The sequence below is a fragment of the Myotis myotis genome, unplaced genomic scaffold, assembly GCF_014108235.1.
Source record: "Myotis myotis isolate mMyoMyo1 unplaced genomic scaffold, mMyoMyo1.p scaffold_m19_p_6, whole genome shotgun sequence".
NCBI lineage: Eukaryota > Metazoa > Chordata > Mammalia > Chiroptera > Vespertilionidae > Myotis > Myotis myotis.
In genome coordinates this window covers 76,558,930-76,575,657 of record NW_023416368.1, presented here as the reverse complement: position 1 = coordinate 76,575,657, position 16,728 = coordinate 76,558,930, and the positions used below count along the sequence as shown (strand labels likewise).

General features: G+C 40.0%; 1 protein-coding gene across 3 annotated transcripts in view; it reads left to right on the top strand.

Annotated features, from left to right (window-relative positions):
* Positions 1 to 16,728, top strand: part of ELP3 (elongator acetyltransferase complex subunit 3) — a 147,207-nt gene that overhangs the window by 39,137 nt on the left and 91,342 nt on the right. For all 3 annotated transcript variants that reach the window (XM_036313503.1, XM_036313501.1, XM_036313500.1), the window contains exons 8-10: positions 490 to 651; positions 3,289 to 3,415; positions 10,342 to 10,535. In XM_036313503.1, coding sequence (XP_036169396.1) covers positions 490 to 651; positions 3,289 to 3,415; positions 10,342 to 10,535 — 483 coding nt within the window. The remainder of the gene's footprint in view (positions 1 to 489; positions 652 to 3,288; positions 3,416 to 10,341; positions 10,536 to 16,728) is intronic.

Genomic DNA, 16,728 nt, shown 5'->3' with positions numbered 1-16,728 from the left:
CAAAGCACAGAGAGGTTAATGGCATTCCTGTTTGCATAGTTAGGAAATAACAGAGCCAGGATTTGAATCTAAATAGCCTGGCTCCAAAGCCCATGCTCTTAACCACTGTCTTTTTCTGGGAGGACGAAAAGAATACAATCCTTTAAATCAGTGGTTCTCAACCTTGGCTGCACATTAGAATCACCTGGGAATCTTTTTAAAATCCTGATTTCTGGGCCTCATCCTCCAGAAATTCTATTTCTTTGTTATGGGGTGAGGCCACAACATTAGTAACAAAGAAACAGAATTTCCGGAGGATGAGGCCCAGAAATCAGGATTTTAAAAAGATTCCCAGGTGGTCTACGGCCATACCACCCTGAACGCGCCAATCTCGTCTAAAAAGATTCCCAGGTGATTCTAATGTGCAGCCAAGGTTGAGATCCACTGCTTTAAATGGAAGCATAGTCCTAAAGCTGTGGCAGGTGGTTTACTTCCAGATTTGCTCTACAGGTATTCTGAGAGGAGCCTCACAAAGTGTATTGGAATTACTATTGAGACCAGACCTGATTATTGCATGAAGCGGCATTTAAGTGACATGCTGACCTATGGCTGTACAAGGCTGGAGATTGGGGTGCAGAGTGTCTACGAAGATGTGGCCAGAGATACCAACAGGTGAGATGATGGCAAATGCTCTTGCACAAGCCTTCCTCTTCTCCCACCAGTTATATACATGTTCCCTTCTTCCTACCACTCTTAAAGAAAGAGGTGTAGGCATTCCTCCTTTAGACTCATTCTTCTATCTCTGCTCTACCCCTCTTCCCTTGACTTTCAGTCTTTGTCTACAGACTTTTTCCAGCTGCCTATACACATGCTTAGTAGATCTCTTCCTCGTCTTGTCATAAACAGCCTTCCCAAAAGGTTAGCAGAAGTTAGGGCTCAAGGTCAGTAGTTAAAGTAAGAGAGAAAGCAAAGGAGAATGGGAACAAAGAAAAGAGTTTGAATAGAAATGAAGTCAGGGTGAGTTTTAAGAGAGATTAGTGTTTGTGAAGCAGATGCCAGTTGACAGGGTAGTGGGAGAAAGGTTGGTGAGGTAATGGGTATAAACATTGAGAAATTTGGGGGTGTAAGGAAGGAAAGAAAAACAGGTTGAGAGAGCCATGTGAGGTTCTCTTCCTTCTAGAACACTGTCACTGAGTTGAGGGGAAAAGGTACAGATGAAAGGCTAGCTGTAGAAGGAACTTTGTGATTGATTGGTAAATTAGTAAAAAAAGATTTCAGGAGTTTATTAATCAGCGTTGATCACTGACCTAGGGTGGTGAAGGCAGGCTTGAGGGAGCAGGTTTGTGTTGATTTGGACCTTAAAGGCTACTTGAATTCGATTTGTGTAGACGTGATTGGGGGCTGTGCCAGGAGAGGGAAGTAAAGGGGAACTAGGGAGACATACATGGTCAGCATCTTAGAGTCAACCAAGAAGGATGCCAGGCTAAGGAGGGTGGGGTCTTTCTGTGAGGTAATAGAGGTCTGTTGAGTCTTTTTGAGCACAGGGAAGACTCTGATGGGTATCAGGCTTGAGAAGATTAACCTAAATAGAATGCATTCTTGTAGGGGAAGACTAGCCAGGAGCACTGGCTGGACTGCTGCAGGAATGGAGAGCTGTGCTAGAGAGGAACCTGTGGAGATGAAAAGTTTCTTAAAAATTAGGGAAGCTTTCTGAAGAAAAGGACATCTAAGCTGATATCTTACTTAAAGGAAGAGTATGACTTAGATGTGGAAGAGAAAAATTATTTCAGGCAGAAAGAAAAATAAGAGCAAACTGCTGAGGATGGGAGCACATGACACATTTAGGGAATTCAGAGTGGTTTAGTTTGGTTAGCGGTGTAGAGTGTGAGGTAGGAAAGCAGTAAGAGGTGAGACTGAAAAGGTAGCCAGAGGGGCCAAATTCTGAGAGGCCTTTGAAGTTTGGGCTGTAACCCAAGGACAGGTTGTAAGGTAAGTTGTGATACAAGCATCTCTGCATTTTAGAAATATTACTTTATGGGGAGCACAGTATGGGGTTGGATTAAGAGGAAGCTAGAAGGAAGACCAGTTAACAGGCTGTTGCAGTAATTTAAGCAAGAAATGATGCCCTGAAAAGTGAATGACAGTGTTTGGTGACTGAGTGGAAATGAGGGTAAGAGAGACTGGGGAGAAGAGGAGGTTTGGAGGAAAGATGAGTTACATATACTGAGTTTTAGATATTTGTGGAACATCCAGTTGAAGCTTGTTTTAGAGCAAGACTGTCCAACAGAACTTTCTGCAGTGATCGAAATGTGATTTACCAGCGCTCTCCAATATGATAGTGCAACTGTGGAACGGAATTTTTCATTTTAATTAATTTAAGTATAGACTTGAAAAACCACATGTCCCTAATGAACTGCAGTGTTGCACAGTGCAGCTTTATAGAGTATTGGCTATCCTGGTGTGGTATCAGGAGAGAGGTCCAGCCTAATCACATAAATTGGGAGGTTATTAGCAAAAAGAGGTGAGAAGTGGAAGTCATGGAAATGACGGAATACCTGGTCTCCAGGATTGCTTGGTGGTGAATGGGAACGTTTTGGTGGTGAAAGGATTGACACAGGCTTCAGTCTTTGGTAGCTCCAAACTCTTAATTGAGCTTGCTTCCTACTTGCCTAGGGCACTAGAATGATAAGATGACTGATCCGTCTGGCCCAAGTGATTCTGCCTCGTCACTAAATTATTATGTCTTCTCACTTTTTAAAGGACCCTCCAACCCAGCAGAGTGAAATATGTTTTGTATATAGGTATGTGTGTGTCTCCTCTCTTCCTCTCTCTCATTTCAAAAGATTTCAAAAGGAAAAGAAATAGTAGGATGCTGCTTCTGCATGGTTTTGAGCTCATTAATCTGGTTTCTAAGTTAGATATTTACATTGGTAAGCTTATTTTGCCTTTGTTGCTAAACCAAATAATTTTAGTGTCAGAACCTTTATTGGGTGCATAGGGAATTTCTGAGAAATATCCCAAAAGTAAAAATGAGGCCCTGGCCTCATTTCAATTGATCGGAGTGTTGTCCCACCATGCCAAGGTTGTGGGTTCCATCCCCAATCAGAGCACATAAAAGCAACAACCAGTGAATGCATAAATAAGTGGAACAACAAATCAATGTTTCTCCCCCCCCCCCCCCCCCACACACACACACACTCCCCCAACTATATTATTCTTCATTACATGCCTCGGAGATTGTTTTTCCTCTGCTCCTTGTGTTAACCTTGTTGCCCATTTATTTGTGTAACGTGGATTTTCTCTCCTCAGGGGCCACACCGTGAAGGCGGTATGTGAGTCATTCCACCTGGCCAAAGATTCAGGTTTCAAGGTCGTGGCTCATATGATGCCTGATCTGCCAAACGTGGGACTGGAGAGAGACATCGAACAGTTTATAGTAAGTGTCACCTTACGCCCGGCCAGTTTAGAAGGCCTCCGCACGACGCTCTATCCTCTCTGCTCTTTTTTATTATTGATTGTTGATTATTTTTCCCATTAAAAGACAGTGCATTCCCATTATAGAGTAGTGGGAACACAGTAGAAAAAGAGGGGTCACTCACAGCCCAACACCAAGTAAAGCCCTGACATTTTCATTTACTCCCTTTTAGGATTTTGTTAGACTTCAGGTTTTTGGGGGGATGAGATGGTTTATACATGTATACACACAGGCACAGTTATATATATGATAAATAATTCTTTTAATAGCTTTTCCACTTGACACTATAACAGGCATTTATCCTGTTATAGCTTGGTCTCTGTTAAAATGCTTATACTGAAATATCTGCTTAATTTCCAGTGAATAAATATGCCATACTTTGCTTAATCACTTCCAAATTTTTAAAAATTGAATACCAGTTTTTGATAGTGTAAATAATACTTCAGGTAAACAATTTTATGCCTATAACTTTGTGTAATATTTAGGATTATTTCTTTTTTAGAAAAAGTACGTTTCTGTTGATTTTGAGAGAGAGAGGGAGGGAGGAAGGGGAGTGGGAGAAGGAAGAGAGAGATAGAAGCATCAATGTGAGATAAGAGCAGAACATCCATCGGCTGCCTCCTACTCACCCCCTCTTGGGGACCAAGCCTGCAACCTCAGCGTGCACCCTTACCAGGAATCAAACTACTGACCTCTTGGTTCATGGGTCGACACTCAGTCACTGAGCCACACGGCTGGGCAGGATTATTTCTTTAGGATAAATTTCCTGGGGTAGAATTATTAGGTGAAAGTATTAATACTTTAAAAATATCATCATTTTTTATTTGCTTTTCAGAGGGTTGTAACAATTTACACTCATTTCAGCAGGGTTATCTTTTCCCCCAAACGGTTGTCTCCTGTTTATGTATTTTCTGTATGTATATGTACATATAATATTTTTTTATTTGCTAACCTGATGGATAACCTGATGGATGCTATTTCAACTTGCATTTTATAATAATAGTAATATATTTTTCAAATTTATATCTAATAATTATACTTCTTTCATCTTTTTGGAATTGGTATGTTTTTGTCCTCTGACTCTATTGGATATGAATATTTTTAATATTAATTTAGATGAACACCCAGGTAAGGACATTATGGACTTACTGTTTTTTATATTTTTTACAAATATTTTCCCCACCCTATCTTTGGCCTTTCACTTTTGCTCCTGTTTTCAGATCTTTCTCTTGCTTGCTTGATGATTCCTTTAGACACTTCTAAGGTTAGAACTGCCATTCTCTTTTAGAATTTCATTAATCAGTGAAAGAAAATACTGTTTTCTTATACTTTTCTGTTATTTGAATTTTAATACCTAGTTCTGGGATTTGGTTGTGTGTTTTTTTGTGTGTTTTTTTTCCTTTTTACTCTATCGTATGTTAACTTAACCCTTGTTAGTTTTGTTTTGGGAAACGAGATTGGTCAAAACTTTTCTTCAGATCCATAGACAGAGAATGTCTTAGGGATAGCCTTTTAGAGAAGATGATGAAAATATTTATAAGTTATTTCATCCGCAGAAATACTTTTCTTTTGCTCTGTTTATAAAAGATAGAATTTACCATGCCTTATTTGTGAAGTTAATAATTCCTTCCTTTTAAAAAGTTTATTATTTTTAAGCCAGTGAATTACAGCTGAAAGCCTATTTATAAGACAGCATTAATTCACAGATGTCACTGTTACTGATTCCCCCTTATTGGCTGTGTAATAGATTTTGAAGCTGATACCCGCTCAGTAGTTAATAGCTAGGAACTCAGACTCCAAACCTAAAAGGCACCTGAAACACACTTTTCTTTAACACAGTTCCTAGGTGGGCAAATGGGATAGCCTGCATTCATAACTGTAAGTGCCTTTGGAAAAAATGTGTCATGTTTCAAATAATAGCGAATATCTGAGTCTCGGTGTCCATTTCCTTAGTGTCTTCAAAATATAGTAGTTCCCCCTTAGCCATGGGGGATACCTTCCAAGACCGCAGATAGTACTGGACCCTATATATGCTGTGGTTTTTCCTACAGATACGTACCTGTGATAAAGTTTAATTTATTCATTAGGCACAGTAAGAGATTAACAATCCTATATAATAAAAGTCTGATATGCAAATCGACGGAACATCAGAACAGCCGGTCACTATGACGTGCACTGACCACCAGGGGGCAGACGCTCGTCACAGGAGCTGCCCTCAGCATGCAGGCCTCAGGCCAGCCAAGGCAGGTGCCAGTGGGAGTCCCCCAGTCGTCCCACAGATCAGCCCTGATTGCTGGCCAGGCCCAGAGACCCTGCTCATACACAAATTTCGTGCACCGGGCCTCTAGTAACTAATAATACAAAGAACAACTATAGCAATATGCTGTAATAAAAGTCATGTGAATGTAGTCACTCATTTTTTAATACTCACCTGAGGATATGTTTTTCATTGATTCTAGAAAGAGGAAGGGAGAGGGGGAGAAACATCAATGTGAAAGGAAACATTGATTGGCTGCCTCACATATGCGCCCTGATAGGGGATCAAACCAAAGACCCTTTGGTGCATGGGACAATGCCATAACCAACCGAGCCACACCGTGGCTGTAGTCACTCATTTTAAGGGATCCCTTGCTGGAGTCTTTGTGTAGCCCCAATGCTTTCTTGCACTGCACATTGCTATCATTCTGTTTATATCTCCTACCCTCAAACTTCTCTGTACGAAGCACTTATGCAATGTGGACCTAACTTTTGCAGTATGAGGTGCAACAACAAAACCAGCATAAATTTTTTTTTCCTTTTTCACAATTTCACAGATAGGTCTCAGCAACCTCAGAATATGATTATTTTTCTTTATTAAGTAGAGAACTTTTATCTTTTCATATAAAAGAAGCACTTTACGGCTTCTTGGCACATCCTAATTGCCAGCATCACTACTCTTGCACTTTGGGTCCATTATTAAGTAAAATAAGGGTTACTTGAATACCAGCACTGCAATACCTGGCAGTTGACCTGATAACTGCAATAGCCAATAAGTGACGAATGGGAATGCATTGTATACGGTGGACATGCTGGACAAGGGATGAGTCATGTCTTGGCGAGAGATGGTATCACACTACTCAGAACAGCAAGCAGTTTAAAACTTATGAATTGTTTATTGAATTGTTTTGTGGAATTTTCCATTTAATATTTTCAGACCATTAAAATTTCAGACCGTGGGTAAGTGAAAGGGAAGCCACAGATAAGGGAGGCAACTACTGTAAAGAATAGTTTAATAATAACATTGCAAAGACAGTCCTTCATGTAAATAGATTTATCTGCTGGTTTGTAATCTTGAGAGAAACCTACAGGGAATATGAGCAGAACATATACCTTTTCTACCTGCATCCTAGCAAATGAGTGACAAAAGAGCTAAAATGAGAAATCTGATTCCTCCCTAAAGAAAAATTCTCTGCAAAATTAATTGATAAATTGCCTTAAAAGAAATAATTTCTACAAATCAATTAGAAAAAACAAATAGCCCAGTAGGAGAATGGGCAGAAAAACTTGAACAGATACTTCACAGATAGGAAATTCAAATAACCAACAAATGTATGTTTATTAAAACCACAATATTATTCTTAATCTTATATTCCTTATTCCTGAATCCTATAATGTATGTAATTTGTTTTTTTTCCATACAGATATTTTAGGAAATTCTCTTTATCCCATATGTAGTGCAATTTCATAGAGGTATATTTTGGCAAGAGTTTTAAAATTAATTGTGTTCGATATTAAAGGACCCTGTCATTGGGAAATTTCTTTGTGCTATAGTGGTCCCTTGGTATTCTGGGGGATTGGTTCAGGGAACCCCTCTAGATAATGAAATCCACAGATTCTCAAGTTCCATATGTAAATTGTGTGGTATTTGTTTATAACATGCACATATCCTCCCATATACTTTAAATCATCTCTAGATTACTCATAATACCTAACAATGTAAATGCTATGAAAATAGTTGTTATATTTATAGTATTTAGGGAATAATGACAAGAAAAAAGGCTGTACGTGTTCGATGCAGATGCAACCATTGTAGGCCTAACAATACAGTACCTGTCAGTAACAACATAACATTTTTTTCTGAATATTTTAAACCTGTAAATGCAGAATCCTCGGATACAAGAGCAGACTATACAGGATAATGTTCTCCCTTTCATTTTTTTATGTTCTTTTTCTAAAACCTACTAAGAAATGTTGGATTTCCCAGACTGATCATATAAAATTCTTTTCTAGTTTTATCTGCCTTTTTTTTTCTGCTTTCTTATTTTCTCACCTTTATCTTTCAGCCTTTCTATTAAATGACTTTTGTTAAATAGTTTTCATTTCTAAGGGTTCTTTCTTTTATGCTGGCTGTTTGATTTCTCTAGTATCTTGTCCTTGTTTTACAGATTAATAAGTCTTTTCTTATCTCTCTGATGGAATTATTATAGTTGTTTTCTTTATGTTTTATTTTCCATTTTGCCTTGCTTTCCCCCCAATTCCTTTTTCTCTCTTTGTTTTGGTCTGCTTTTTATGTTCTAGGCTTCTAGTTTCTAATGATCCTTAGCCAAATGGTCATACTTTGAAAGTGAGAGGCTTAAAAACCAGATTGCAAGCTCTATGTAGCTAGCTGCCAGTATGCCTCACTGAAGGATGTTCATGTAATGTGCTCTCCTTTCTGTAGGGAATTTCCAAATGTCAGTATATGGAGCTCTTATTTGGAGCCATTTAATTGATCCAGAGATAACTCTCCAGCTTCCTCCTTCGGAGTGGGTGTTGTGCGCACATCACAGAAAATTGCAGCAGGAAGTCCACCAGTCAGCGTGCTGGCCTTCACTTAATCTCCCTGTTTTCACTCTGGGTCCTCACTCAGGCCTTCCTTTGTACCTGGAATCTCAGAGTCCAGAGGCTTTCCAGTATCTCCAGCAAAAGTCAGGCAACTGCCTGTAGGAAGGTGATAAGGGATAAGGAAAGGGATAAATCCCTTCATGTACAGGTTTTGATCAAGTGTTCTCTCCCACCTGCCCAGTTCCTGGTACTTGTGATCCATGAACCTTTCTGGGACGCGGGTGTGACTGAGCTGGCCTTTCATTAGTATCTGTCCCACTTTACAGATACTTTATTTGCAGTTCATGTCACTGGCAAAGTCATTTACCAATCTTCCATCACCTGTTCCCCTCCTGTCTCCTTTGATTTATACTTTAAAAAATTGTATTATTTCCTGTTATTTTAGCATGGTTTTGGAAGGCCTTGGCTGGTCTTCCAGACCTTGGTTGGTTGTAGCATCATCCTGCACACCAAAAAGTGGCGGGTTTGATTCCCGGTTAGGACACATACCCAGGATACAGGTTCCATCCCAGGTGGGGCGTGTGTGGAGGCAACCGATAGATGTCTCTCTCTCTCTCTCTCTCCCCTCCCCCCCTTCTCTCCCCCCTCTCCCCTTCCTCTCTCTAAAATCAATTTTAAAAATTTAAAATTAAAACAAAAATTTAGCATGGTTTTGGAAGGAAAGAAACACATATTTAAATTCTTAGTGTTTAACCAGAAATCTAGAACCAGTTTTACCTATTATTCTTTTTACAGGAGTATGTCAGCCCATATATCTCCTAAATTTATTATACAAGTTTCAGAAGTACTTTTCTGAAACCCCATGTTTCAATACGGAATCAGACTAGGAAGAGAATGACTTGCATGCATGCTCTTTGTGGATGGCTATGGAATATTTATTGAAGACCTGATGAATCTTTACTATATAAATATTACAGGGAAATATCTTTAAGACCAAAGTGTGCACAAAGAATATAGCATTTTAAGAATATGACAAATCAGTGAGAGAGATCAAATACCCTGCAGTTACATTTCTTTGTAAAGCAAGTTAAATAATGGAAAGCTCTGCAGGAATAACAGAGCACAAGATAAAAAGCATTTTATAGTTCAGAAGATATGGTACTGCTGGCTGAATAGATGCTAAAGCTAGGGTGGGGGTGAAGGGAACTGTATGAGTCCACCTTCATTCCTCCACCATATATCCTGCAAAATCAAGATAAGAACAAATTAGGAGTGCAGAGTCATGGAAGGGAGACTGCCTTATGTTTTCCTGCTACATCCCAAATAAAGAAATAAGGCAGCCAGCTGGGATGATATAGTACAGGAAATGGCTATGTCACAGTAGATGAATAAAATGTATCGCTCAACGTCCAGATAACAAATGGAGAGTGTATGTCCCAGGTTAGGAATGGTGCCAGTTGGTCTGAGGACAAAATAGTCCTATCCAGGGATCGGTACACTTTCTGCATAGGGCCATATAGTAAACATTTTAGGTTTGCAGGCCAGATGGTGATCTCTGGCACAATATGTTTTATTATTAAAAGATTATACAGTCTAGCGGTGAAGGTAGGCACTGGATAAATTGTCAGTATGATGATGTTAAGAAAGTGGTAATATAGAACTCGATAGGATTTTTTTTTAAGTCAGGCAGTTTATATTTGAAGGTCAGGAAGGCCTCTCTGAAGAACTGACATTTAAGCTGAGGCCTGAAGATTAGGTAGATGAAGAAAAATTGAGGGACTTTCCAGGCAGAGAAAATTGCCTTTGTAGGGGCGAAAAGGCAAGGTGGTGAGAGTGGCGTGCGGTGACATTGCAGCAATGGACAGGGCTGTGATGAGGGCCTTGGGTCCAGCAAACATGCTTTGCCCTAGTGAGGCTGTAAAAACAATGGATTCCTCTTCTGTCTGCATCCCCTCCTTGGGTGGAAAGGAAAGGCATTCTAAGGACCAGGCAGGTATGTGAGAGACGCCAGCCCAGGTTTGAAACTTGCATGCGTAATCTCTACATAATTAATGAAGAAGTAATCTTCTGTTCTCTATTCACAGGAGTTTTTTGAGAACCCTGCTTTTCGTCCCGATGGTTTAAAACTTTACCCAACCTTGGTGATTCGTGGAACTGGGCTTTATGAGCTGTGGAAATCAGGACGCTATAAGAGTTATTCGCCTAGCGACCTGATTGAATTGGTGGCTCGGATCCTTGCCCTTGTGCCTCCATGGACTCGAGTGTACCGCGTGCAGAGGTAGTGCGTTACCTTTTATGCCAGAAGTAATCAGTGATTACTCTGTTCACAGTTTCTAATGAGAATAGTCTGCTTTCATATGGAGGGGTTTGAATTCTTTTAAATTAAAAAAGGAACACCTAGAATGCTATCTATAAACAGAGAGGGATAGAAATGAAAGGAAACCAGGTCCAAGCCACTTTGCCAGTGTCATATTTATTCAAGTATGCCCCTTTCCCTTCATCCATGAGCCAGGACGTGGAGTCATGAGGTGATAAATAGGTATGGTGCCTGGTTCCTGGAGCGGATGATCTAGATCAGGGTTTCCTTCTGGTGAACTTCAGTCAGGTACAGAAGTTGGTGTGGGAGCTGGAGGTGTGGCCACGTGTCTGTTATCCTTGTCCTAGAGCCTCTGAAAGTAAAACAAAGAGTAGCAACAATCATTGTTGGCAGATAATGTAAATATGGAGAAAGAGTGACATATTCCTGATGGCATGAAGGAAATCAACTGTTTTTTTCATCGGAGAAATTATGATCTCATTTGTAGTTATGGGCCTTTTAAGAATTTTTTTTTTTACTGGAAATATAACATTGAAAAAATTCTAGAAGCCATACAGTTACCTATTTATCTACAATCCTAACAAAACTGTTCCTGTATTTGTTGGTCATTGGGCACATTTCCACCACCCTGTCAAAAGCTGCCTGGATTCCTGTATTATAGACACAGCGGTTCCCCTTCTCTGCGGGGGATTTGTCCCAAGACCACAGGCGCCAGTGGATGCCTGAAACTGGATAGTAGTGAACCTTATGTATACTGTTTTTTCCTACACATACACACCTGTGATGAAGTTTAATTTATAAATTAGGCATAATAAGTGATTAACAACAATAATAAAATAGACCAATTATACCCATATACTGTAATAAAAGTTACATGAGTGTGACATTATTGAGTAAAATCAAGGTTACTTGGACATACTCACTACAGTGTGACAGTCAGTCTGATAACAAGACAGCTACTAAGTGACTGGTGAGTGGGCAGCGTGGACATCGTGGACATGCCAGACAAAGGGACGACTCATGTCCTGGGAGGAAGGGGGTGGCACCGGCAGCCGATAGTTTAAAACTCAGGGATTATTTATTTCTGGAATTTTCCATTTAATATTTTTGAATGGAGGTTGACTGCAAGCAACTGAAACTGAAGAAAGCAGGACCTCGAATAAGGGGGGAGTTACTGTATAAGGTCAAAAGATGACAGCAAATACATATACAGTTTCCTGCTGCAACTAGTATCCACTGAGCACAAAAATTGTGTTACTAATAGTATAAAACAATGACTACTGTGAACAGGCAGAATCACCAACCAAAGGAAAATTACCAAGGCTCTAAAATAATGGAGTTGCTTTAAGGTCAAAGGACATTTACACCATACTTCTGCCACAACTTCTTAACTTCTTTACGTTATTGGCCCAAATTGCCCGGCCGGTGTGGCTCAGGGATTGAGCATCAACCCATGAACCAGGAGGTCATGGTTCGATTCCTGGTCAGGGCACTTGCCCGGGTTTCGAGCTCGATCCTCAGTCGGGGGTGTGCAGGAGGCAGTGTATCGATGATTCTCTCTCATCATTTGTTGTTTCTATCATTCTCTCCCTCTCACTCCCTCTCTCTGAAAATCAATAAACACTTAAAAATAAAGAAGTTATTGGCCAAACTTAAGGATCTAAATTGTCTATATGATCTGTGTATTTTAAAATACTTAGATACTAAGGAGATAGTGAGTAAAAAATTCAGCTGTCGGAATTGTTTGCATTGTCCTTCCCCTTTTTCTACCTTTCCAGAACAGTTGAGTTCAGAAGACATAAGGAAGTGCTGAACAATGCAGGCGTCTCACTTGGAGAAGTAGGGAGCTGCAGGGCCAGAGCTGGCTGAGAAAGAAGCGTGTTCTTGTGAAGGAGGCAGTGGTGTGGTGCAGGCTGGGACAGCCCAGATGTGGTAAAATGGGCATTCTCGTGGAGGGCTGATCTGGCACAGGCTGTCAGAGCTGAGCAGGGTGAGGAGAGGATGTGTCTGAGAGGGTGCAGAGAAGAGGACAGCAACAAAAGATTGGTTACTTGCAGAAGGTTGTTCTTATAGGTATGCCCTAATATTAAGGATAATGGGAGCTAGCTAGGTTTAAGGAGATAATTAGAATGCACTCTCCATAGTGTTTTGGAATAGAAGTGTGTGTGTGTGTGTGTGTGTGTGTGTGTGTGTGTGTGTGTGTGTTGATGTGTTGATTTAATGGCCACATTTTGCATTTTTATGCTGTTTGTTGGTGACTGTACTGTTTAAAATGACCCCAGGTGTGGTAATGAAGTGTTGTGTAATGTTCCTAAGTGTAAGCAGACTACAGTGTGCCTTATGGAGAAAATATGTGTTAGATAAGCTTCATTCAGCCATGAGTTACAGCACCATTGGCCTCAAGTTCAATATATATGGTGTCCCAACACAGAAACATGTATAAAACAAGTTATGTATTGATCATTTGATGAAAATGTTGCACATAGGAACCTAACCCTGTATTTCTCTAGGAGCAATGTTATGATATTCACTAATTAAATGTTCATGGCAACTTTTTAGAACATAACTACCACAAATGATAAGAATTGACTGTACGTTGTTTCAAAGTACCTCCCACAATGTCTTTAGTAATTAAAGTAGAAAAGAGTAACTTGACCATGGCAGCTGATCAGTGTGAATATTATTAGGAATAGTACAAATCCTGGTTGTGTGCCACCTGATAGCACTTCTGTATTACTCAGCCAGAACTCCATAATCTGAATCTCATCATAAGGAAACACCAGACAAATCCAAAATGAGGAACTTTCTAAGAAAATAAGTGGACTATAATCTTCAAAAGTAGGGGATCGAGGGAAGAGTTCCATTTTGAAGGAGACTAAGGAGACATGACAGCTAAATCCAACGCAAGGTTGTACTGGATCCTGTTGGTATAAAGGACAAAGATCTTGAGACGCTGGTGAAGCTAGAATGGAGTCTAAGGTTAGACAGTAGTGAAGTGTCAGTTTTAATTTCCTGATTTTGGTGGTCGTATTATGGCTTTATAAGAGAATATCATTGTTGTAGAAAATACTCAAAGTGTTTTGGGAGTGTTGGGACATTGTGTTTCCAGTTTACTTTGAGATAGTTAAGGAAAATAATTATTTGTACTGCATTTTGGACTTTTTCTGTAACTTTAAGATTGTTTCAAGAAATTTAAATTAATACAATAGAAAATAAAGATGCAATAAGTATTAGCAAAGACAAAAGAAAAAGATTATTTGCATTTAACTGACTGGGGCAACCAGAGAACAGTGAAGATACTACTTCCCAGGAACAGAGTGTGACAGTATCACTGTCGCGTGGCTCTCTGCCTGCTGATAGTGATGCTGTCTGCTAGGAATGCCCGAGGTACTTGCTTGGCCTGATGACTTGTGGTGAGCCGGCACAGACATTTACCCCACTTTGGGGCAGGGGCTTGGGGGGAGGTTAATGTAGTGGCAGGACCAGCCCCAGGCCTTCTATTATGGCTGCAGGATGCGCTGCACCGAAATCATCAGGGAACTTTGAGGAGCAAGATTTATCACTCACAGGTCCTTGAGGGTACCCAGCAAGCCCAAGGGGCACAGCAAGTTTGGGGGCATGGGAGAGAGCACAGACCTAGAGCTCTGCCTTTGTTAGGGTTCTAGGGTGGGGTGCCTAGGTTTTTATGGATTCACTCTCTATTGGCTAATTTAAATAATAAGAAAGGGAGTTAGGGTGCAGGAAGGGAGAAATGGGGCTACTCAAATGGTCAGTTATCCAGGTTACCCAGGGCTTTCTGGAAAAGTGAACTTCATGAGTGGGGGCAGCCTAGTTCCTTGTGTGGTTGTTTTGCTGGTAGCTGTCATACATACGTTTATTCAGGATGGATGCCTTCGGAAATGGATGCCTTGGCAGTAAAAAACTTAAAATGTCAAGCGCTCATACTACAATCAAAAAGCTTAATGTCAGGCACTTACATTACAGGGTAACCAAAAGATGATACCTCCCAGCATGGTAACAAATAGCACAGGATAGAAATTTCACAGCCGTGGACATCAAAGTTTTCTTATCAGAAATAACAAGGCACAGATCACACAGGCAATCAGATGGGGAATTTGCATCCTCCTCTTCATTTTGAGCTTTAAATTTCTTACTGCTATAATCAGTGAGTCAAAAGCAACAGAGGCATTGCTATAACATTAAAAGCTTAATTTTGTAGACTTTATGAAATATCACTATGGGACATTATCCCAAGGGGATTTCAAGAAAACAGCAGCAAATACAGTCTCTATAGAAAAATTGTAAAGTGGTAATGACAGGAAGAATTAAGAACATGCACATTAGCCCTGACCGGTTTGGCTCAGTGGATAGAGCGTCGGCCTGCGGACTGAAGGGTTCTGGGTTTGATTCCAGTCAAGGGCATGTACCTTGGTTGCGGGTACACCCCTGGTGGGAGGTGTGCAGGATGCAGCTGATCGATGTTTCTCTCTCATCGATGTTTCAAACTCTCTATCCCTCTCCCTTCCTCTCTGTAAAAAAATCAATAAAATATATTTTAAAAAGAACATGCACATTATATAACCAAAAGGTTGTTTGCTGAGAAAGGCATGATCATGGAGAACCAGCATGAAGCTAAAGAAACCTCCCTGTACTCAGTTCTCCCAGCATGACCCCACCACAGATCTCTCTCTCTGGAGAGTCAGCCTGTAGCAGAGTTCCCAGCTGTAATTCCAGAAGGCCAACTGCGTGCTATATAGGATGTCCCCCAAAAATGTACACACGCTTTGAATAATTATAAAGGCAGTCTTTATTAAAATACATTTCATTTTCAAAATTGAGCTAGCCACTGTTAAAGTGCGTATACATTTTGGGTGGACACCCATCTTTGAAAGGATTCCTGTGGGCTTAACATTTAACTCTATTACTTTACAGATGTGTGGGTGAATTAGAACTTACTGGAATACATACTGTAAAATAGGTTAAATCTCCTTAAAAATGTGTAGTTAGGAATGTCTTCCTTGAGTTTTAGGACAGTGTGTTGTTTGAAGATGGTGATGACTCAGTTCCTGACAGTAAATGCCTTTGGTGGAGAGACATCTGGCTGTGATATCAGAGTTTCATGCTATGGGACTGATAATTTACTTAACTTTGAGATTATTCTCTAGGTTTCTTAGTATAAAGATTAAAATTTTATTATATTTTCCACTTTATATTTTTTGTTTTGAATACAGCTATGATATTGTCATACAAGTTTCCATTAGAATTCTAGCTTTTTAAATGTAGCTTGGTGTAGACAAATGTTCAAGTTAGCATTTGTTTTTCTGTAAGCATGGGCAGAATTCCTTCAAGTGTATTATGTTACTTTGTTTTGCATTGAATATTATTGTGACTACCTGCATAAGAATTCATTCAAATTAATTATATTTTGCTACTTACTTTCTGCCCACTTTTACTTACATGCTTTCTTCATATATATATATATATACTGCACAAAAATGATTCACATTTATTTTATACTACATGCCTGGTGCATGAATTCATGCATGGGTGGGGTCCCTCTGACTGGCTGGTGATGGGGGCCGATCGGGGCATCTCGCACAGTCCCGATTGGGGCTGGCCAGCCGGGTGGGGGCCGGGGGGCATTGCGGGAGGTTGGCTGGCAGAGTAGGGGTAGGGAAGTTGGCTGTGGGAGTGCACTGACATCAGGGAGCAGCTCCTGCATTGAGCATCTGCCCCCTGGTGGTCAGTGTGCGTTATAGCAACTGGTCGACTGGTTGTTTGGTCATAACAGTCACTTAGGCTTTGATTGATTGATAGATAGATAGATAGATAGATAGATAGATAGATAGATAGATAGAGATAGGTAGGCAGGCTCGCTTTTTGTTATCGGTAATCATTGAAATTCTAGACTTGTCTTTTGCCAAGTTGAGGTGTATGGTGTGATGTGTTTCTGCTCTGTACCACCATTCATTTGTCCCAATAGATTTTTTTTTAATTTTGTGATTTTATACTTTTTTCCAACAGTTTGTAGAATATTACTAATTATCCAGAATTTATATTTTCTTAATTTCCAGCTATATTTATATGGACAAAATAATATTTTCTCTATAAAGCTACTTTAAAATCACTTTCAATGTATGTATTAATAACAGGC